This window comes from Quercus lobata, chromosome 6 (genome assembly GCF_001633185.2).
Source record: "Quercus lobata isolate SW786 chromosome 6, ValleyOak3.0 Primary Assembly, whole genome shotgun sequence".
Taxonomy (NCBI): domain Eukaryota; kingdom Viridiplantae; phylum Streptophyta; class Magnoliopsida; order Fagales; family Fagaceae; genus Quercus; species Quercus lobata.
Genome location: NC_044909.1, coordinates 157,167 through 179,368, shown reverse-complemented (window position 1 = coordinate 179,368; position 22,202 = coordinate 157,167). Strand labels below are relative to the sequence as shown.

At 41.6% G+C, this 22,202-nt stretch overlaps 1 protein-coding gene across 2 annotated transcripts; it reads right to left on the bottom strand.

Annotated features, from left to right (window-relative positions):
* Positions 1-14,960: 14,960 nt before the first annotated feature.
* On the bottom strand, positions 14,961-17,103 carry LOC115950582. 2 transcript variants are annotated; one of them, XM_031067781.1, is made up of 2 exons: positions 16,376-17,103; positions 14,961-15,906 (listed from the first exon to the last, which is right to left on the bottom strand). In XM_031067781.1, the coding sequence occupies exons 1-2, from the start codon at positions 17,058-17,060 to the stop codon at positions 15,857-15,859; spliced, it is 735 nt and encodes a 244-aa protein (XP_030923641.1). In that variant the 5' UTR covers positions 17,061-17,103; the 3' UTR covers positions 14,961-15,856. The 2 variants fall into 2 exon arrangements, with proteins under 2 accessions (XP_030923641.1, XP_030923643.1); XM_031067783.1 differs by having other exon boundaries at positions 14,964-15,310.
* Positions 17,104-22,202: the final 5,099 nt, after the last annotated feature.

Below are 22,202 nucleotides of genomic sequence, written 5' to 3'. Positions count from 1 at the left end.
ACTCAGTCAGTCAATCTAACATGAAATATTTCTTTGTTAATTCCAGCGTACCAGTCTACCAATCGGCAGTCACTATAGGTATTCTTCTTCCGTTCTTCCCCCTCTTTCTCTTTGTGACTTTGTCTTTCCGAAAATCAAAATGAAGACTCAGAGTCTTCTATTTATTTAACTTAAATTATATATATTTTTAGTTTGTTTCACACTTTCACTGGCTGCACAATTGTTTAATGAGATGGGACACGTTTTTTCTTTTTAGTTATGATAGCTTTTCTGCCCCCCTGTACCCTTTTCTGCCATGATAGTTGACAGGAGTACCCAGTAGGAGTGTAGGACACGTTTTTGACATTCTTCTTTAAAACTTAGCCATAGGCATAGGATGATAGTAGAGGAGTACATACAGCTGTACAGGCTGGTCGGTAGCGTCAACTTCTCACACTTTTTTTTGACACGGTGACGCTTTATCTATTATTATAAATTATTATATCAATTAATAATTTGATGTGTATCATATTTGTATCAACTCATTAGTATTATAGTGACTTTAATTTATTAATCATGTATTAAATTAATTTTTTATTTGTGCAAGTTTAAACTTTAAAGTGGTCATGGTTTTAGAAAAATTACAATAACCAAGTTCTATTATTGTATATTTTAAATTTTATTTTTAGTTAAATTATCATTTTTAATTATAAATTGTGTTTTATTTATCTATAAATATTTTCTCATTATAAACGTCTACTAGAAAATACTTATCCGGATATGAAAAACTTCTAAAAAAGAGAAGAATTGAAAAACAAATTAAATTTCAAATAATATATATATATATATATATATAAATATATATATTATTTGATTAATATTTAATTATAAAAATGCTCCATTTAAAATTTTCGCCTAAGGCCCCAAAAGTTATTGAGCCGACTTGCAAATAATTAAACAAAAAGATATATAAGAAAAAAAAAATCCAAACTTGTTATTAGTATCCAACCTCCCACATGTTTTTATTCTTTTTTATGGACCAAATATTGATTGTTGAACTTGTTTATAATTTTTCAAAACACTATTGTTTAGAGAAAGTTTCCGTTCAGTAGAAACTGGAAATAATAAATAAATATAATATAAGCGATGTGTCAAATGTAAATTAATAAGAATTTGCTATTTTAAATAAATACACTTTACAAATAAATACACTTTGAGTAGCCTAAATTTAAACTCTAAGTTTTGATCATTGCCAACACATTACAAATTGAAGTTTTAATACATTTAGTTCCTAAAGTCTTAGAACCTAACAAAAATTTAATTGATTTTTTTTTTTCTTGCAAAAGATTTTTGAATTTGTATCTTGGATCTCCAAATATGCTATCAACAAGTTTTCGTGCAAAAACGCCAACATTGTATTCTGACAAAATTCTTAGCTAGCAGGAGCTGGGGGTATTATCATCCAAAATTTGATTGATTTTTTTTTTTCTTGCAAAATATTTTTCTGTTTCTTTCTTAGACTAGTTTTAATGTTATTTACAAATTTTCATGCAAAAATGCCAAAATTATATTTTGGTCAACATTCATGGTCAGTAGGACCTAGGGGCAAGGGATTGCTGTGCATTTATACTATTAAGTTGAGAGAAAGAGAAAACGGGACTAGTTTGCTACTCTCGTGGGCCCTACCTACTGAAAGCTTCTCTCGTGCTACTCTCGTGGGAGGTAAAGGATTGCTACTTCCACAACTCTCTCCACTCGGTCAAATGAATCAGACAGTAACTTGGATTCCTATCTCGAGAGATGGTTTTAGGGGAAGAGGCCTATCCTTTATCTTAGCATGTTTCAATCCATAATTAGATATTGTTTCCGAAGCAATATCTAATTATGGATGGTTAAGATTTAAAGTTGCAAAAGCAACTTAAAATCTCAACCATTCAATATAAAAAATAAGCAAAAATAAATTAGTAAAAGTAAAAAAAGTAAATTGCATTGTGATTGCATCTCGAATCCCAATCCATTTCAGAAATATCTCTCAAAGTATAGTACATTTTTTGTCGTTAATATATGTGCAATTTCTATGATGACATTATGTGATGTTTGACAGTGCTTTTATTTTTGCGACTTGTCATTTCTGCTGGACCAAGTAAGATGATATTATCCCATCAAAAAAGTAAGATGACATTAAGTAGGGTCCGGTTAATGTGTGCCCTAGCCATATTCATGATTGGAGAAATTGGAGGGAATGTAATAGATGTTGTTACAGTAAGTATTATTAGCAAACAAAAGAAAAAAAATCCTTTTTATTTTCCTTGCAAAATGAATTGTTATGATTATTGATTCCTAATTCTCCATTATTGTTCCATAGGGTCATTGGTTATGGTGATACCCAAGTAGTTGTCACAGAAATCTTCCCAATAGGCTGTTTACCAATCTATCTTGCAGCAGTATACACTAACAATTCTTCTGCTTATGACAAAATTTGGTGAGTCTCTCTTTACTTCTAATAGAATGCATAAAAAATAGAACATGATATGAAGGAGATTTAGTAATGGATTTTGTAATTTTTCAAGGTACAAGAGTTGATGATGCAACTGTGCAAAAACTTGTTGTGTGTTGGAGGTGAATATTTCAATGACTCCAATAGATCCCAATACACCAACCACATCTGGTAACACCATGATATCAAATAAATAGAGTTAGAATCGAATTATCAATAGTATTATTTTCATTTCTTTTTAGGAGTTTTATGCTAAATTCATTGATTTAATTATGTTCAAGTTTTATTTCAAAAGTTTTGGTAGCCATAGTTGCCCCTTTTTCCAATCCTCAACTAAAAGAATTCCTAACTCATTTTATTGGTTAAACACATAATTTCTAAAGTTCTTAGTAGCTACTTGTTGGACTTTTTGGTTTTCAAATTCTGTGGTGAATGTGAGAGCATGTTTGTTTCAGGTAAGGATTTCATTTGATGTAGTAGCAGCTGCTGCATTAAAGATGGGATATGGTCTTAGTGATAGAAAAGTCATTGTTTTGCTATTAGTCTTATTGCCTTCTTCATATTAATATAGAATCTCTATATCATGTTTGTAAGAACCAAGTATAAGACTTCTGGGCCTCAGATCACTTGGGCTCACAATTTATTTGTAGTGGGTTTAAGGATTTCCTACTATGGGTCGTTCTCGGCAGAGAGACTCAAAGCAACGCCCAGTTGGTATTCACTCGCTTGACTGTTTTCTCTCAATTTTTCTGAACCCCTTCTTCTCCCAACTTTCTTCTATTTATAGCCAAGGTTAGTGGGGAGATTATGATTACAACCACCGTTAGTGCTACTGAAGGTCCAATATTATCTGATTAAAGTGGACATTTAGGTGAGAGGGCGGTGTAGCATTTATGATCTTGGAACTTGGTTCCATCTTGACCGATTATGTTCGGCAACTCAGTTTCCTGTGCATATCACATTTTCCCGGGAACGGTTCATATACTTGACCGGGAACGTTTGACCGATCACCTCTTAGAATTCAATACCCTACACTTGTTTGTACATTAAGGAAGCTTCAAGAAGGGCGCAGGATAACTGGACCTTTCTGTTGGGCCTGTGCCCAAGGCCGGTATGGGATTGGGCCCAGGGCCTGTATGGGCCTGGGATCTCGGTGCCGTACAATAGCCCCCCCTGATTCATACTCGGTCGCCGAGAGGAATCAAGGAGCTGTCTAGGCCTTTTGACCTCGGGGATCTTCTAGCCTGGGACTTATGACTGTTATGTCTTATTAATATCCATCTCAAAAGACGCGCCATTTCGCGGCGCCAGGCACAGTCGTCATTATTGCCTGACGGTTCGCGAACCGAAGCGGCACGCGAATCGGTTACGTTTGGCATTCGCTGGGTCGCTCGTAAACTGTGCCCATTTATTGCTTGATTAAGCGTTTCTTCTTCCCCCATTTCTTTTTGGCTCTATAAATAGTCCCCCTCTGAACACCATTCCATTTTTCCTTCGCCTCTGATCTTTAGTGCTTACTCTCTGCCGACCACATTTCTGTGCGCTCGCTTGCTCAGTGTTCTTTCCCTCCTTAGAACCCAAAGTAAGTTTTTCTTCCTCCTTCTGTTCCTTCAGCTTTATTTCTTTGAGTTCACTTTTGTAGTTTTAGGCGTTATAGATGGGTTACTCTTACCTTCTAGAATCCCCGGCTGCTTTGGCCACCTTTAGGAGTAAATTTAATATTCCCGATGACGTGGATGTGGCTTATTGCCATGAGAGTGATATTGAACTCTACCGAGGGCAGGGTACAGCCTTCTTTCCTTTGATGTCCATTTTAGAAGGTGGGGTCAGGTTCCCCGTAGATCCCCTCTTGATAAACACACTCACTTACTATGGGCTGTGCCCTGACCAGCTTCCCCTCAATTTTTACCGGGTAGTTAGTTGTGTCAGTAAGTTGAACCACACCTTTAACTTACAGTTAGACCACCATGACATTAACCAAATGTATAGCCTCTGTGGGAGCAAAGCCACCAATTATTACCTAAAGACAAGAGATGCTCGGGTACGGCTGATATCATGCCTACCTGATTCGAACAGGAACTCCGCCGGGGAGTTCGTTAGGGTGTGCGGCAATTGGTTTGCCGGGGAGATCCATTGCCCCCTTACACGGCGTGAAGTGGGTTCGTACCATCCCCTTCATATAATTGCTTTCCTCCACCTCTTCTTTTCTTCTTATTGAAGTATAATTTTTTATTGTTAGAGACTAATGCGTCACTTGTTCTTTTGCAGACGGCAAAGTGTTTGTTCAGGATCTCAGAGCCGTCCACGCCAAGGATTTAAACTTCGTCCTCCGTTCCGAGATATACGTGCATTGGGACGGACAACTCCGGGCCTCGCACTTAATCCTTGGAGTGGAGCCGGTTTATTCTACCTGGTAGCCTTTCAAGCAGGCACTGATAGTTGACAGCCCCCTGCTATCATATATAGACGTCCGGTACGTAAACTTTTTGCCGCCGAAGCTTACAACCGGGGAGGCGAGGGAATTTGGTCGGCGGTTTACTTGCTCGGACGAGCTAGCCCCTTTGCGAGACGAGTCCGTGGAACGGGTATCTCGGCGCCTCAAGGAGAGAGCCCACGAAGCCATACAGCAAGAAGATCAAGTCCCAGAGCAACCCGACCCCGAGAATCCGGCCACCGAGCCTCCACAACAAGCGATAGAAGCGGCTGCCCTGCCAGCTGAAGCAATCCAACCAGGTGGAAGGATGGTATCTAGGAAGGTCATGACAATAGACCGGTTCGTGCCTGGTGCCCAGCAACCCAATCAGCCCCCATCTTCTCAGGGTCGGGGTCAAGCGCCTCAGCCTCCACCCTCTTCGCAGGCCGGACGGGCCCGTAAGAAACAGAAAGTCACCGATCAACCTTCCACGGGCTCGGGAGATGCCGCTGTCCAGACTCCTCCCCGACCAACCGAAGCTGGCACGGGAGGTGCGTCCTCCTCTCAGGTGGCTCCAGCATGGAAGCCAAAGTTCCTGTTGGACAGCAAGCCATTGCCTTCAACTGCCTGTATTCGTATGTGGGAGAAGGGCGAGGGCGGCCGTATTGCCCAAACTTTGGCTGAAGCTCTTCTTCTTCCCGAGGATGTGCATGCCTTTGAGGATGGATCCGAGGAGTCTGTGGGGCGCCGGCTAGAGTGGCACGCCATTGCGGTAATTCTTTTGTCTATCTACTCCATCATACAGATTTCCTTTTGCTCCTTTTCTAACCTTTGTGCTTGCAAGGCCGCTCAAATGGCACACATTGTGGCTGCCCGGGCATGGGATCTTGCTGAAGAAAATGAGTGCGAAAGGGGGGCGCGGGAGTCAGCGGTGAAATTAGCTAAGGAAAAACTGAAAGCTGCTGAGTCTGTTGAGAAAAAGGCTGCTGCTGCGGAGAAGAACCGGGCATTAGCCGAAAAGAGGTATGCGGAGCTCCTGAACAAGCAGAATGAGACGGAGTTCAAGTTAGCCGAAGCCATCAGCCTTAACACTTCCAATGCCGAGGAGATAGCCAACCTCAGGGCAGGCTTGGCAGCCGCGGAGCAAAAGTGGTACGACGTAGGTTTCGCGGATGCTGAAAATTCTGCAGAGCTGGTGGTGGCTCGGGCTCGGAATATGGGTTTTGAGGCCGGGTGGTTCGCCGCTCTCCAAGCAATGGGAGTTCCCCAAGATTTGCCTCTGAGAGACCCCGGCCAAATCCCGTTCCCGAGCCCTGTACCTGCCGCCCAGGATGCCCCGGTTGCTATTGACGAGGAGGAGACGGCCAGTATGAGGGAGCTGGTTGAACAAATCGACGCTCACGCTGAGCCCAAGGAAATGGAAGCTACCAGCATCCCGACTGTGCAGGAGCTTCTCGGTGAGGATCCGCCTTTCCCCCTGACCGCCCAGCAGGAAGTGACCCCGCCGACCCAACCTCCCAGCTGATTTTACTTTTATTTATTATCTTATTTTTATTTTGTTGGTTTTATTTGCCTACGTCACCGGGATGTGGTGGCTGAACAATTGCCTTTGTTTGTTTAATTGATAGACTGCTTTCTTTTCCTGTTTCAATCTGCTGAATGACTTTATATCTATTTGTATGTGTTGCTCGAATCATGCCAGCGCCCTGGCCGCTTAATGGAATGATACCTTCAAAACCTGTCGTGCGGTGCTTTGAGGATTTTGAGAGCACTAGTGGACTTTGCGTTTGTAGCGGGTTAGATTTTCATCATGCTTGGTGATTTTAGTTTAACCGAGAATCATGTTTTCGTCCTTAGAGCATTTAATTATAAGATTTAGACTTGTTCGGTGATTTTAGTTTACCGAGAATCATGTTTTCGTCCTTAGAGCATTTAATTATAAGATTTAGACCTGTTCGGTGATTTTAGTTTAACCGAGAATCATGTTTTCGACTTTAGAGCATTTACTTGTAAGGTTTTCACCTGCTCGGCGATTTTGATCGAGCCGAGGGTCAGGCTTCTGTCCTTAGAGTTTTATTTGTAAGGTTTCCACCTGCTCGGCGATTTTGATCGAGCCGAGGGTCAGGCTTCTGTCCTTAGAGTTTTATTTGTAAGGTTTCCACCTGCTCGGCGATTTTGATCGAGCCGAGGGTCAGGCTTCTGTCCTTAGAGTTTTATTTGTAAGGTTTCCACCTGCTCGGCGATTTTGATCGAGTCGAGGGTCAGGCTTCTGTCCTTAGAGTTTTATTTGTAAGGTTTCCACTTGCTCGGGGATTTTGATCGAGCCGAGGGTCAGGTTTCTGTCCTTAGAACTTTATTTGCGATTCTCTTGGTGTGCGATTACGGAGTCAAAGACAGCATATACAAAAAAGTTCATCATGCTCTTAATTTCAATGGAATACAAGTTCTGGCTTACACCGGTGATTATGCGTAGAATTTCTTCAAGTTGTTGGCGTTCCATGGTCGGGGTAGCGGCCTCTCGTCAAGGTCTTCCAAGTAGTAGGCCCCTGCACCCGCGATGGCTGTGATTCTGTATGGTCCCTCCCAACTCTGAGCAAGCTTCCCTGCAGCCATGTCCCGCATGTTCCTCACTACCCTTCTTAACACCAGTTCCCTGGCACTGAATTCCCTCCCCTTTACATTTCGGTTGTATCTTTGGGCCAGCTTCTGCTGATACTCGGCGAGCCGTACGGTTGCGGCCTCCCTGCATTCTTCTAGCCAATCCAAACTCTCCATCATCAGGTCGGCGTTCTGGACGGGGTCAAACCCGGCGACCCGTGCACTGCATAAGCTCACCTCGGTTGGTATCACTGCTTCTGCTCCGTATGTCAGAGAAAACAGGGTTTCCCCCGTGGATCTCCTAGGGGTCATGCGGTAAGCCCACAATACGCTGGGTAGCTCCTCTGCCCATTTTCCTTTCGCCCCATCCAACCTTCTCTTGAGCCCGTTCAATATAGTCTTGTTTACTGCTTCAGCTTGGCCGTTGCTTTGTGGGTATGCCGGGGTTGAATACTTGTTCCTGATGCCGAGCTCGCTGCAGAAGGTCCGAAAAGCGTTGCTGTTGAACTGTAGCCCATTGTCTATTACTAGCAAATTCGGCACCCCAAACCTTGTAACTATATTTTTCCATACAAACTTTTTCACGTCAGTATCCTGTATATTAGCCAAGGCTTCAGCTTCAGCCCACTTTGTGAAGTAATCTACGGCCACCAATACAAAACGGCGGTTCCCCGTTGCTCGGGGGAATGGCCCGAGGATGTCAAGCCCCCATTGTGCGAACGGCCAGGGGCTGCTGACAGGATTTAGACGTCCTGCAGGCTGATGGATCATTGGGGCGTGCTTTTGACACTGTTCGCAGCTCCGAACGTATTTAGCGGCATCCTTCTGCATCTGCGGCCACCAAAAACCCTGTGTCATCGCTCTGTGTGCTAAAGATCGTCCCCCTGCATGCCCGCCGCACACTCCCTCATGCAGCTCGGTCAGAAGCTCTCTTACTTTTTCGGGATGTAGGCACAAGAGGTAAGGGCCTGCGAAGGACCTTCGGTACAATTTTCGGTTCGAAGACAGCTAGTACCGGGGAGCCATCCGGCGAATCTTGTTGGCCTCGGCCTCATCCTCAAGAACTTTATCTTCGACAAGGAAGTCTATGATCGGGTTCATCCAACATGGACCAGCCACTGCTACCTGCGCAACCTCTACTCCGGCTTGGTCGGGGACACTTTTCACACAGATGCTTGGCTCCCTTATAAGTTCTATCATGATAAGCCGCGGCGTGTCCTCGGTGGTCGATGAGGCTAACGTGGCAAGAGAGTCAGCGTGCTTGTTTTGTGACCGGGCTACCTGGGATATCTTTGCCGTCCCAAACTGACCGATAATCTGCTTTGCCGTACTTAGATAAGCTTTCATTCGAGGGTCCCGAGCCTCGAAGTCCCCAGTGATCTGATAAACAACCAGCCGAGAGTCCGAGTAGATCTCTACATCCTTTGCACCCAGATGCAATACTGCCCTCAACCCGGCCAGTAGGGCTTCATACTCGGCTTCGTTGTTCGAGGCTTTGAACCCCAATCTGAAGGAGTGTTCCAGTCGTATACCCTCAGGGGTGATTATGACAATACCAGCCCCGGCCCCCATAGCATTTGATGCGCCATCCACAAATACCCTCCACGGGCGAATCTCCGCACTACAGATTACCTTGCCTTCATTCTTGGGTGTGAATTCTACGATGAAATCAGCGAGAACCTGTCCCTTCACCGAGCTTCTAGGTCGGTATCTTATGTCAAATGATCCCAACGGAGTCCCCCATTTGGCAATCTGCCCTGTGAAGGCAGATCTCTTTAACAGTGACTGCAATGGATACTCGGTGAGGACGAACACCGTGTGTGCCTGGAAGTAATGTGGTAACTTCCTTGTGGCGTGTACCAGGGCCAAAAATAACTTCTCAAGGGGCAGGTACCTTGTCTCGGCATCGACCAAGGTTTTGCTCACATAATACACTGGCATTTGCAGTCCCCGGTCCCTTAGCAACACAGCACTTATGGCATGATCGGTGACTGCAAGGTACATAAACAGATCCTCCCTGGGCTCCGGGGCAGTCAACCTCGGCGCCTTTGCCAAATATTCCTTTAGTTCTCGAAAAGCTTCATCACGGCTCTCATCCCATCGGAACCCCTTCCACTTTTTCAGAAGCTGATAAAACGGCCGGCAGCGATCGGCAAACTTAGAGATAAATCGGTTCAGGGCGGCTAACATTCCAGTGAGCACTTGCACCTCTTTGGGATTGCTTGGTGGTTTGAGGCGGTTCACGGCCTCTATTTGGTCGGGGTTAGCTTCTATTCCCCGAGTAGAGATCAGATATCCCAGGAACTTACCAGCCCCCACTCCGAAAGTGCACTTCTCGGCATTCAGGCGCAATTTGTGCCGACGTAGTATCTCGAATACTCCCCGGAGGTCTTCGGTATGCTGTGACTCAATTCTACTTTTTACCACCATATCGTCGATATAAACTTCAACCGTGTATCCAATTTTTTCTCGGAACATTCTCGTCATCATTCACTGATACGTAGCCCCGGCGTTCTTCAATCCAAACGGCATGACCTCGTAGTGATAGTTTGCATTCGGGGAGATAAATGCTGTCTTTTCTCGGTCTTCGGGCGCCAAGGAAATCTGGTGGTAGCCCTGGAAGGCATCTAGGAAGCTCATCCTCGGGTGTCCGTATGTTGCATCTACTAGCTGGTCAATCTTGGGCATCGGGAATGGGTCCTTGGGACATGCCTTGTTCAAGTCTGTGAAATCCATACAAACTCTCCATTTCCCGTTCTTCTTCTTCACCACGACAGTGTTTGCCAACCACTTTGGGAAGAATATCTCCTTTATGACTCCGGCCTCCTTCAGCCGCTGAACCTCCAGGTTTACTGCATCGACGTGTTCTTTCGACGCCCTTCTCGGTTTCTGCTTCTTCGGGGGGAATAATGGATCCACGTTGAGTCTGTGGACAATGAACTCGGGATCAACGCCGGGCACTTCATACGGGCTCCATGCGAAAACATCTATGTTCTGCAACAGGAACAACAACATCTCTACCCTTTCCCGGTCATTCATGCTTGTACCTATCTGGAAATATTTGTCAGTATCTGGAAGAATTCTTACCTTCAACACCTCCTCGGCAACATCCGCCCCAGTTTCCCCCTGGGGTTTCTGTAATTGTTATGAGGTCTCTTTCTCGGTATCCTCAGTTTGACCGAGCTGTTCCTTCTCCCACCTGACTGCGACGACAAGGCACTGCCTCGCCACCTGTTGGTTCCCCCTTACCTCGGCAACTCCATTCTCAGTAGGAAATTTTACTTTCACGTGAAGGGTGGACGGGACAGCACCCATGGCGTGAATCCACGGCCTTCCCAGGATTGCAGTGTACGGTGCGAATGATCGGACTACTATGAATGTAACTATAACTCCCTTGCCTTCCATGTCCACTGGGAGAGAGATTTACCCCTCGAGAATTACAACTCTCCCGTCAAACGAGACCAACGGCGTGTCATACTTTGCCAAATCCTGGGTCTTTAACCCGAGTCCTTCAAAGAGGTCCGGGTACATGACGTCAGCCCCGCTACCCTGATCAATCATCACCCTCTTCACCAGGAATCCGCCTATCCGGGCTGTCACCACCAAAACATCGTCGTGGGGTTGGACCGTTCCTTCCAAATCGTCTTCTCCGAACGAGATGGACTGCCGTCCAACTTTCTTTTTCTTCTTGGATGATTCTCCCTCCGCGCAAGCCACTGTCAATACCCTTTTTGCCGCTGCTGCTCTTCTTGGTGCGGCATGGATGACTTCGATTACCCCCAGGGGTGGCGGAAGGGGGTTCCTTTTCTGTTGGGCGCCCTGCCCGGTTTCTCGGTCAATGGAATCTGCTACAAACTCCTTCAGGTACCCTGCCCTCACTAGCTGTCCGAGATGATCTTTTAATACCCGACACTGCTCGGTGGTGTGCCCCTTGTCTCTGTGATAGGTGCAGTATAGGTTTTGGTTCCTCCGAGATGGGTCGCCCCCCATTTTGTTCGGCCACCTGAAGAATGGCTCGTTTTTTATCCGTTCCAAGATTTTATGCACGGGCTCTTTAAACACCACATTAACCCCTTCGATTTGCACCTCTGGTTCCTGCATTCTGAAGTCTCTTTTTGGTTTCGTCGGCAAAATGCTTTGCCGAGATCTCCCTACTAAAGGAGCTTTCCCCCTGCTTTGCAGCCGGTCATCCTCCAGGCGTTTGTACTCCTCTATACGTCTCATCAGTTGCCTTATATCCTCGGGGGGTCTTCTCGTCAGTGACTCCCGTAATTCAGAATCTTCAGGGAGCCCCATCCTGAAGGTGCTTGCTGCAATTTTCTCGTTTCCCCCACCAATCTCGTTGTAGAGTTCCCAGTATCGGCTGGTATAGCTCCGAAGGGTTTCCCCGACCCTCATTTTCATGGAAAGTAGTGCGTCAACCGGCTGTTGCACTCGACTGCATGTCACGAACCTGCTGCCGAATTCTTGAATCAGCTCGGCGAAGCTGTGTATAGAACCTTTCCGCAACCCATTGAACCATGTCAGTGCAGTAGAGCCGAGGCTAGAGGGGAATACTTTACACATAAATGCATCGTTGTGCGCATGCAAAGACATCATGTGGATGTAATGGCTAACATGCTCCACGGGGTCTGTCCTCCCTTCATACGAATTGAATGGCGGTCGTGTGAATCTGCTCGGCATTGTGGCCTGTTCGATTTCATCGGAGAATGGTGACCAGGCTGCCATCCGCAAGGCTCGGCTCATGGCGTCCATGGCGGCATTGTGGTGCAGTCGCTCCTCCGGCAATTCTGATCCTTGGTGATCGTAATCATGCGACCGTGAACGGTTCCGCCGATGACGAGGTTCCCGTGGTTGCCGGTGTGACTCTTGGGAACGCGATCGGTCTTGGGATCGTTGCGTACTAGATCGGCTGGAGCCCTCGCCCTGGTTTCTCCTTTGCTGGGGGTTGCGATTCCTTTCATGTCGCCGACCCCTTACTTCCAGCTCTAAATCCATTACCAGTCTGCGTAACCGCTCCAGTTCTCGGTCTCTATCATCATACTGCCGATGCGCCGAGACGTCTGAAACCATCCAGTGTGTCTGAGCTGACCCTTCTCCCAATCCGGACCTTTCCTCCCCTCTTGGGCGCTCCCTATCTTCCCGCCGTTTCTGCCTTCTCTCCCTCCATGTTGACCCCCGAGAAGATCCTATGGAGCCGCTCGGTGCACGCTCTCCTGAACGCTCCTCAGACATTCCTGTCGTTTGAGTCTCAGTCGAATCACAGCTTTGTAGGAGGGCCCTACGGTGGGCGCCAATTGTAAGAACCAAGTATAAGACTTCTGGGCCTCAGATCACTTGGGCTCACAATTTATTTGTAGTGGGTTTAAGGATTTCCTACTATGGGTCGTTCTCGGCAGAGAGACTCAAAGCAACGCCTAGTTGGTATTCACTCGCTTGACTGTTTTCTCTCAATTTTTCTGAACCCCTTTTTCTCCCAACTTTCTTCTATTTATAGCCAAGGTTAGTGGGAAGATTATGATTACAGCCACCATTAGTGCTACTGAAGGTCCAATATTATCTGATTAAAGTGGACGTTTAGGTGAGAGGGCGGTGCAGCATTTATGATCTTGGAACTTGGTTCCATCTTGACCGATTATGTTCGGCAACTCAGTTTCCTGTGCATATCACATTTTCCCGGGAACGGTTCATATACTTGACTGGGAACGTTTGACCGATCACCTCTTGGAATTCAATACCCTACACTTGTTTGTACATTAAGGAAGCTTCAAGAAGGGCGCAGGATAACTGGACCTTTCTGCTGGGCTTGTGCCCAAGGCCGGTATGGGATTGGGCCCAGGGCCTGTATGGGCCTGGGATCTCGGTGCCGTACAATGTTATTGTTTTATGATAATTAGTTTAGGATATTTTAAGTCAAGCGCAGCTAAAATTATAAACCTATAGCCGCGTTCTATAAAACGCACCTATAGGGTAGTTCTGAAGCTGCGTTTTTAGTGTTTGCAACGGCGTTTTATTAGGTAGGGCCTATAGCCGTGTTTAAATAAAATAGGTTAGTCGTCTGTAGAAAAAAAGAACACAGTTGCTTAAGTGCGATTCATGCAATGTTGTTGTTTCTGTTTGTGCATGACATATAAGGCTTTAGCAGATGAGCAAAGGAGAGGTATCAAAATTGACAAGGTAAGGTGTGCCTGTTAGGACGGGGGACTGCATATAGGAGTGGCAAAATTGGACACGACTTGTGAACCTGATACGACATGACATGAAATTAGCGAGTTATGGATTGAAACTTAACGGATTAGTGTCATATTCGGGTTGACATAACTAACCCGTTTAATAAATGGGTTGAGTTAGTGTCCAATTCATGGAACCCGTTTGACCTGTCTGATTTGTTTAATTAAATGTCATTTTACCAATATACCCTTCAAACCCTAGGTATATAAATTTATTAGTTGTTGTAGTTTATTTTCTTTGACATATTATGATTGATTATTTGTGATATTGAGATATGCTTTAATTTTGAATGATTATCTGTTATGCAGTTACTCGTTAGTTTTGAATTTTATATTAAAAATATTTATTTGTTTTGGTTTTTTATAATTCATATCAATTTGGTTCATTCTTCCCAATTTAGTGAGATAGGAGGGAGTTCTAAAACTCTCTTCGAAACAAGAATGAACCCAGATCAGAGAACAAAAATACAAATGACGATTAGAATCCACAAAATAAAAAGAAAATTATAAAGAAACCCCATTCAACCAAGAAACTAAATGCTGAATAGGCTATCAAAGATGGGGAATATTAATAATTCTATATCAACATAAAAGGACTTGAGGTTATAACAAGGCAGGATCATATTATAAAATAAAATAAAAAAGATAAAGACTTTGAGAGTCATTAAGAAATATTTCATTCGCTAGTAAATCCTTAACCTACATTAAATCACGAATACCATGTTGTTTCTCTTAAAATGAGTTAAGGTTTAATTTGTTGTTTTTTGAAATCTCAAGGAATTATTTATTATGTTTAAAATTATAAAATTTAACTTGTAGCCCTTTAAAATCTCCAGAATTAATGTGTTACTTTTAAAATTATAAATTTTAATTTATTAAACCCTAAATTATAGGGTTTAAAAGGTAACTTTCTAGTTTGATTAGATACTTGATGACTATCTTGCCATGGCATTACCAGCCTTATACTCCATAGAAAAGGCACATCTTTGATTGTGAACAGGTCTGTCACCAAATTTTGAACCGTTTAAGAATAACTTATTTAAGTTTTTGCTAAAGATTTTTTTTATTGAAGTGTGCTAAAATTGTACTTTGAAAAAAGAAAAAGAAAAAAGAAAGAGGTTTTAAAAAGCATTACATAAAAGCTACCCCCGCAGTGCCAGCCTAAACCAAAAAGGGCATGCACATATAAGAAACTAAAGCCTTGAATTCTGAATAATTACATCCACTTCCGAGCTGCACCTAAAGGCTAAAGCCATTTCCACTAAGTTATAGGGCATACTCGCACAGTCGCACTTCAAAGTTCAAAGAATGTGAAATAGATGGCTACAATTTGAATGTTTAGCAGTGGTACACCATACAACAACGATAACAAATACATTGTGCAGGTAAGCCCCTAACAGCAAAATCACTTAAAAACCTATCCATTCTTGAATTTTAGGCCATTCCATCAATTTAAGTTAGCCAAGGTACAGAAATATCAAAATACATACATTTCATTCATGGGGAATAAAACATATACATGTGAAAACATGATCCAAAATAAGCTCACTGCATAATTACGTTAACCGCCATCACTGGTGTAGTATAACCAAGCTGAAATATGAACATAGGAAGGCATCAGCTGAACATGAGAGTATAACTCAGTCAAGAGAACTACAAGAACTAGCACTGTCAGGACTCAAGAAGGTATGTATACCTTATGTTATATAACACATGTTGATGTATAAGGCGGAAAGGTTATGGGGTGAACTAACAAACTACTGCAAATTTTTATCTCTTCGGAAAATACAAAAAAATTTGCGTTCTGTTTTGTGGGATCAATACCGTGCTAGGAAGTACAGACATTTCATTTAGAGTGCCAAACCGGTGTTGTGCTGGCCATTTCATGTTATAATTTTTTAGAAATTGTTCATGTTACTGTGTCGTACCCATGTCCGTACTCGTACCTATGTCCATGTCCATGCTTCCTAGATACCGTGTCATGTTTCTCCACTTATCCTTCAGATTGAGTTATTAGAAAATAGATAGCATTTTCAGAAAGAATGACTTCTGGTAGTTGCATTTTAATTGTCCATATAAGAAGTGTGAAGGTGAGCTAGAGGCAGTGCAACCTAGAGTGCCTGCTACTCAAAGGGACCTTCAAAAGCCTGAAACTTGAACTCTAAGAAGGGACCTTTTAAAACCTGAAACTGAACTTTAAAAAGGCTATTGTTAGAAGTAATTAAACTGAACTTTAAACATGTATTGAAGTGTAAAAAGAAAGTTTGGCCTCCAATGTCGGCCACCTCCTAGTATACATTAGGATAGGAGACTCCATTTTAAGGGCAATTTTGATTCTTTAATTTGCTAGTGTTTCTTCGCTCTAAAATTGATGAGTATCTAATCTATAATTTGAATGACTGAATTATGCTAATAACAAACTAAAGCAAGTTGCTATCATATGCTTTACTCCTTTGATGGGTGTTCCTTAAACACATTTTAGATTTTAGTCACCAATGCATTACAACACATATATACTATGACCAGTGTAAAGTTCATTTGGATTGCACTACACAACTGAAATATAGGGGAATGTGAACATTTTCATTCTATTATGAGCATTGAGAATACAAAATTATTAGCACACAGCATGCATCATAGTAAAGTTTGAAACTTTACCTTTCCCTGCTACAAGTTTATCCTCTTCATTCGCCGCCAACTCCGGAACCCAGGCCGCCACCTCTTGCTCCGCCGCCAATTCACCGGCTCCATTGCTCGTAGCCGCCGCTGCTTCAATAAAGGAAGAGCCCATGAGTGCCCAAGCCTCCCCTAAAAAAGCCCTAAGCTTTTGCAGAGCCTCGGCCCTTGTATTCAAATTCATCAACCTCTTCGCAACTTTGGCATCCCAAAGCGCCGCCTCCAAATCGTTCTTCCACCGAGTCAACTCGGCGTTATCCCTAACCAACTCGCTCCTGTTCCCCGATTTCTCCAAATTACCGATTCTGCCCCTCCACACTCTCTTCACCGCCTCGAAGTACTTCCCATTGATTCCCTCCAAAGCCAAGTACTTCACCGTACACTCCACCGTTGCCGCGAAATACGCCGCCTTCAACAACTCTCCGATCTCCACACCGTCGTTTCGGTCCATCTCTTCGATCAGTTCTAGCACCTGGAGCGTCGTCTCGATGACCGTTGCGTTGGATACCTCGGATTGGATTGTGCGGAGGAGGACGGCCTTCTTGAATCGAGTGTCTACGGCGGTGGCGGAGGAGAGCGGGAGAACTTGGAGGAGGTTCTTGATGACGTGGTCTTGCACCGCCGCGCTTCGCGTTAGGAATTCCAATGCGTCCATAATTTTGTCCATAATTTTTTTTAAAAAATATTCCCTAAATAAATATTTATTTTAAAACATCCATTAACCCCTTTTCCTAATTTTATATAAGAAAAATCATTCTATCATAGTTGAGAGATTCCGCACCAAAACAAAAATTATATAAATATATTTTTATTTCGAAAACCTATGAACCTAACTATTCACAACATTTTAATTTTATTACTATTTTGTCCCCATTTACTTTCATTATTTATTCTATTCCACTCCCGTGGCCTAACTCTTCTTTTCATTTATTCACATACCTATCTCTCATTCCAAATCCAAAGTACTTTTTTTTTTGCCTTTCAAATATATCCGTACAAACTGGAGTATATTCAACTTGGATAGTCCTATAGCATTAGCATTAGGTGTGCTAAATGTCAAATATTTGGCATTTAGCACACCAAATACCAAAAAAGCTCCTTCATTAGATGTTTTAAATTTTAAAAATTTTAGCATGAATGAACCATATAGTTTCAAATTTGGAATGATACTGTTCATAAATTGTAATTTTTTTTTTTTTTTTTATTGTTTTCATAAATTGTAAAATTTATATTCTTATGTAAATTGAGCTTACGCTTAACAGTACACAAATCTTTCAAAAATTTAGTATACGATGGAATTTTCTTTATGGCATCCAAAAGAGGGATGTTCACTTTAACTTGCTTAAGCACTTCAAAGAATTCAAAATTTTGAGATGGAATCAACCTTTGGGAAAGGGAGCAGGGATAGGACACCTTTCAATTTCATTGGATTTAGGCTCAAGGACCTCATTACTACTCTTTATTTTGGAAGATTCATCTTGTGTATTGCTTTTAGGAATATATTTTTCATTGATTTTTCCACTACGAAGAGTAGTTACAGATTTAGCTTGACTCACTTTATTTTTAGAGGAACTACAATCATCAACACAAAATTGACCTTGGGGGTTTGGTTGTATTTGAGATGGAAACTTACCCTTTTCTATTGTGCTCATGGATGTGCTCAATTTAGTGAGAGTGCTCCTAATGTCATTTATGGCTTGTCAGTTCTGACTATTAATGGTGGATTGAGTTTGCATGAATTGTTGCAAAGTGTCCTCAAGACTTTCTTTGGAGGGAGATTATAGAGAACAAAATTTGAAGAACCATGTGTAGGAGGTGCAACCACATTATCATTCCTCCAACTAAAATTTGGGTGATTCCTCCACCTTGAATTGTATGTCTCGGAATAGGGGGAAGGGTATGATTTTTTCACCATGTTCATAGCATTTGCTTGATCATGCAACACCTCTTTAAAAGCTGGAATTGTAGGGCATTCATTGGTAGATTGTTCCATGGTCTCACAAATTCTACAAACCTCATTAATTTTAGGCAAAGTATTGATTCCATTGACCTTCCTTAATTCCATGGCTTCAAGCTTCCTAATTAGACTAGCCACCCTAGCACTAAGGTCATCATCTTTTCTAAATTGGTACTTACCAGTTACCACTCCCAAAGGGGTTGGTGGATGCTCTAGACCTATCTGAGGTATCAGTGGTATCCCAAGATTGGGCATTCTTAGCTAAGAGATCAAAATAATCAAAAGCCTTATCAGGATCTTTATTCAATAACTCTCCATTGCACATCATCTCTATAAATTGGCACATCTTTGGAGCTAAACTTTCATAGAAAAAACTAATTATACGCCAAGTTTCATAGCTAGGATGTGGACAAGCATTAAGCAAATCTTTAAATCTTTCCCAACAAAGATAAATTTTTGGTTCCACCACTGATCTTTGAGAGCTCATAGGCATAAATGCGGGACTCAAGCGTGCTTTGAAGGCCTTATGGTCTCACATTTTCCTTCGGTTTTGGATTAATGGTTGCTCTACCATTATCAACATCTTGTTCTATTCCTCCAATGGCGTCGGAGCCCTTAGTTGTTGTTGTTATTTATTTATTTTGGTAATTAACATTTTTTAGTTTTTTTAAATAAGGAAATAAATTTTTTTTTTAAAATCATCTAAAATGACGTTGTTTTAGTTAGTAAATGAAAACACTTAACAAAAGCCTAACAGAGGATTGAATTGATAAAATTTGAAAATTAAAGAACCAAAATAACAAAACTGAAATTTAAAGGACTGAAATGAAAAAAATATGAAACTTAGAGGGTCAATTTTATATTTTAACCTAAAAAAAAAATTGATGTATTTTTCCGTGAAGTACACCTCAGACCCATGACCCTCTGATTGACCCAATTGATATATATATATATATATATATATATATATATATATATGGAGAGAATCCTGTGGGATTTTCTTGTTGGGTGTGTATGGAATAAATTAGGGTACAATTACATATGGATGAAGAGTTATTACATCGTGTAATTTCTATCTCATTATTTTTACTTTTTTAAAATTATTAATTATATTTTAATTTTAATTTTCAATTTCTTTTTATTTTTTTTAACTTTCTTATCAAATGGTTGATATTAAAAATTAACTTTTAATTTCAACCGTTGAAAGGTATTGCATAGTACACCTCTCAATCTTGCAATTACTGTGTCTTTTCTTCTTTCTTTTTTAATTTCAACTATTTTATTGATTTATGATTTTTATGTCAATAACACATGTTCTATATAGCTTCAGTTTCTTAGAAGCATATTCCCTATGCTTGTGCTTGTATTTAAGTAGTCAATTGTTCTTTTGTTTTTGAGGATTGGGTGCTTATAGGTAGCTTGTGATACTGTTAATTGTGTTTATGAGCTATATTGTGCTTTTGTTTGTACTAATTAAGGATGTAATTACTTGTTATGAAAGACCAAGTTAATCTTTCCATTATGAAGTAAAATTTCTTACTAATATGGAAATATTTTTTGGTGGTCCAACTTCTACAAAACTGGTTTAACAAGATCGAAATTTAAAAATAATGTGAATGTTTGTGTTAAAAGTTTAAAAGGTAACAAAGTAAACAAAACAAAAAGTTATAAGAGCATTCACATAAATGTCAGGGTTTTTAACTAGATTTACCCTAAAGAACGCACTTTTGTTAGTTGAGTTAATCTCCTGTTTACAAATAACAATATCAATTTCAGTACTTACTGTCCATTTGGATAGCTTATTTTTTTACTAGCTTATTTTACTATTCAGTTTATTTTTGTTACTATTTATAGGCCCCACTGCACTTTTTGATACTATTCATAGGTCGTACTGCACTATTTCAACTAACTTTTACCTTTATCTACAGTACTTTCAGCAAAAAATTTTCAATTTCAGCAAAATAAGTGAATCTCAAACAAACCCTTGGTATGGAAACTTTGGCGTCAGCATAACTTTGGTTTTCATTCTAAGAAAAAGAGTACCAGTTTGCTTATTTGCTTTTTTGTCAAGAACCTTATAATGCACAAAATGCTTAGGAGTTTAAAGGAGTTTTTACTTTTTATGCAGCACTATCCATCACAAATTAATTCATGATTGACGCGTTGTTCCAAGGTGGTTTCCTGGGGCAGGGTCTATTTTTTAGGCAAACAGTCACAAGCTCACCTTTTTATTCCTTCTATGCACAAATCAAAACAACGTTGCACTTTTCTTTTGAAATCGCAACTTCTGCAGTAGGATTGAGTGATCGACACCTTTTAGGCTATTATATCTCACTTTTCTTCAATTAATTTTTAAAATTTGAAAAATATAGTGAGTTTTATGGTTCCAAGTTACAACTTAAAAAAATCGTGTAAGAGGGAGAATAAGGGCCTGTTTGGTCACCCAGTTTGAGCAACATTGTTTTATGTTTAAACACCCAAACAGGTGAGTCCTATGCTGAAATCTTTTTTTGGTACGTGAGTCTGAACTAGCAAGGTTTAAGTTGTGTTGAAGAGCTGTTTGAGCAATTGTTTCACATAAGATGAGTTTTGTTCAAGCTTGTTTGAGTGTGTGTTTCACTGTGCTCTAGGCCCACGCGTATAATCATACCGTCTCTTCTCTCCTGCGTGTCAGTGCAGTGTGGTCTCTCTGCAACGACTTTCCCATGTGTCGTCGTAGCAAGGAACTTGACTCTTTTCTCCTCTCCCTCTCGCACCTAAGTCACATCTCCATTAATCTCTCACACACCCACCCAATCCATCATAACTCGCCCCAACGGCCTTTTGATCTCCTTCATAAATGTTGAGCAGAACCCCCAAAATCAAAGCCCTAATTCACCACAAAAATCACCCCAAATCGTATGGCCCGATGACCTCCCCAACCACCATATTTACTCACACAGCACAGCCACAACAGGCTTTATCTCAAATCACCTTTAACATTGCTTTACAAACCGCATCTGGCATTACATATGGAGCTCGCAGACACTGCTTCGTCCTCCTCAGTCATTCCACCGTTTTCATCATTCTCCTCCAACGCAATTCCTGCACCTAAGATAAGTGTTTAATGTTTGTGTTAAATTCAAAAATGGTATGTTTGCCATTACTGAAATATGTTCTTGGTTGCTGTTGATTGTTTCTTGTTGCTCTTGATGTTGGACACGTTTTTCCTCCATGCCCTTCTAACTATTCATATATGTATAATTTGTGAAATGGGCTTCCTGACACTAATAAAGGTCTAAACTGGTTAATTGCTTCCTTGCAATTAATTTTTAATAGTGATTCTAGATTTGGTATTTTTCCCTACTATATGTAACTTGTCTGCAAAAGAATGTCTTCAAAATATACCTGTAATAATTGCTTTGAGTTATCTTGACTCTGTGTTGCTTTAGATGTATCACTTTGCTACAATTTGTTTGGTACAATTTTATGTTCAAACGACCATTTTACCATTGTGCAGTTACTGGGTTAGACCATAGGGTTAGGTTCAAGTTGAGAAATCATAAAACTAATTAGGAAAACAAAAACCTGAATTTACTACGCAACCATGTACAGTCTGTCATGCCTACTATCCATGTTAGTGGATATTTATGGCTTAAGTGTGTATGTCCTATTAGATGGCAGACCCATCCGATGCTGAGGATTTGAAGTTATGGCCTGCACCAGTAGAAGAGCAATTCATTGATATTTTGTTGGAAGAAGAAGTGAAAGGGAACATGCCTAATGGGCAATTGAAGAAAAACATTTGGCCATTTTTCACAGATGAGTTTAACTGACGAACCAGAAAACACTATCGCCAACTGCAATTAACCC

What these genes read in the sequence shown, in the direction of transcription:
- LOC115950582 (XM_031067781.1), bottom strand. Translation starts at nt 17,060, where the DNA reads ATGGACAAAATTATGGACGCATTGGAATTCCTAACGCGAAGCGCGGCG. An exon ending in TAAACTTGTAGCAGGGAAAG is followed by an intron (nt 15,907 to 16,375) that starts GTAAAGTTTCAA and finishes TTTAAAGTTCAG; the next exon opens with TTTCAGGTTTTAAAAGGTCC.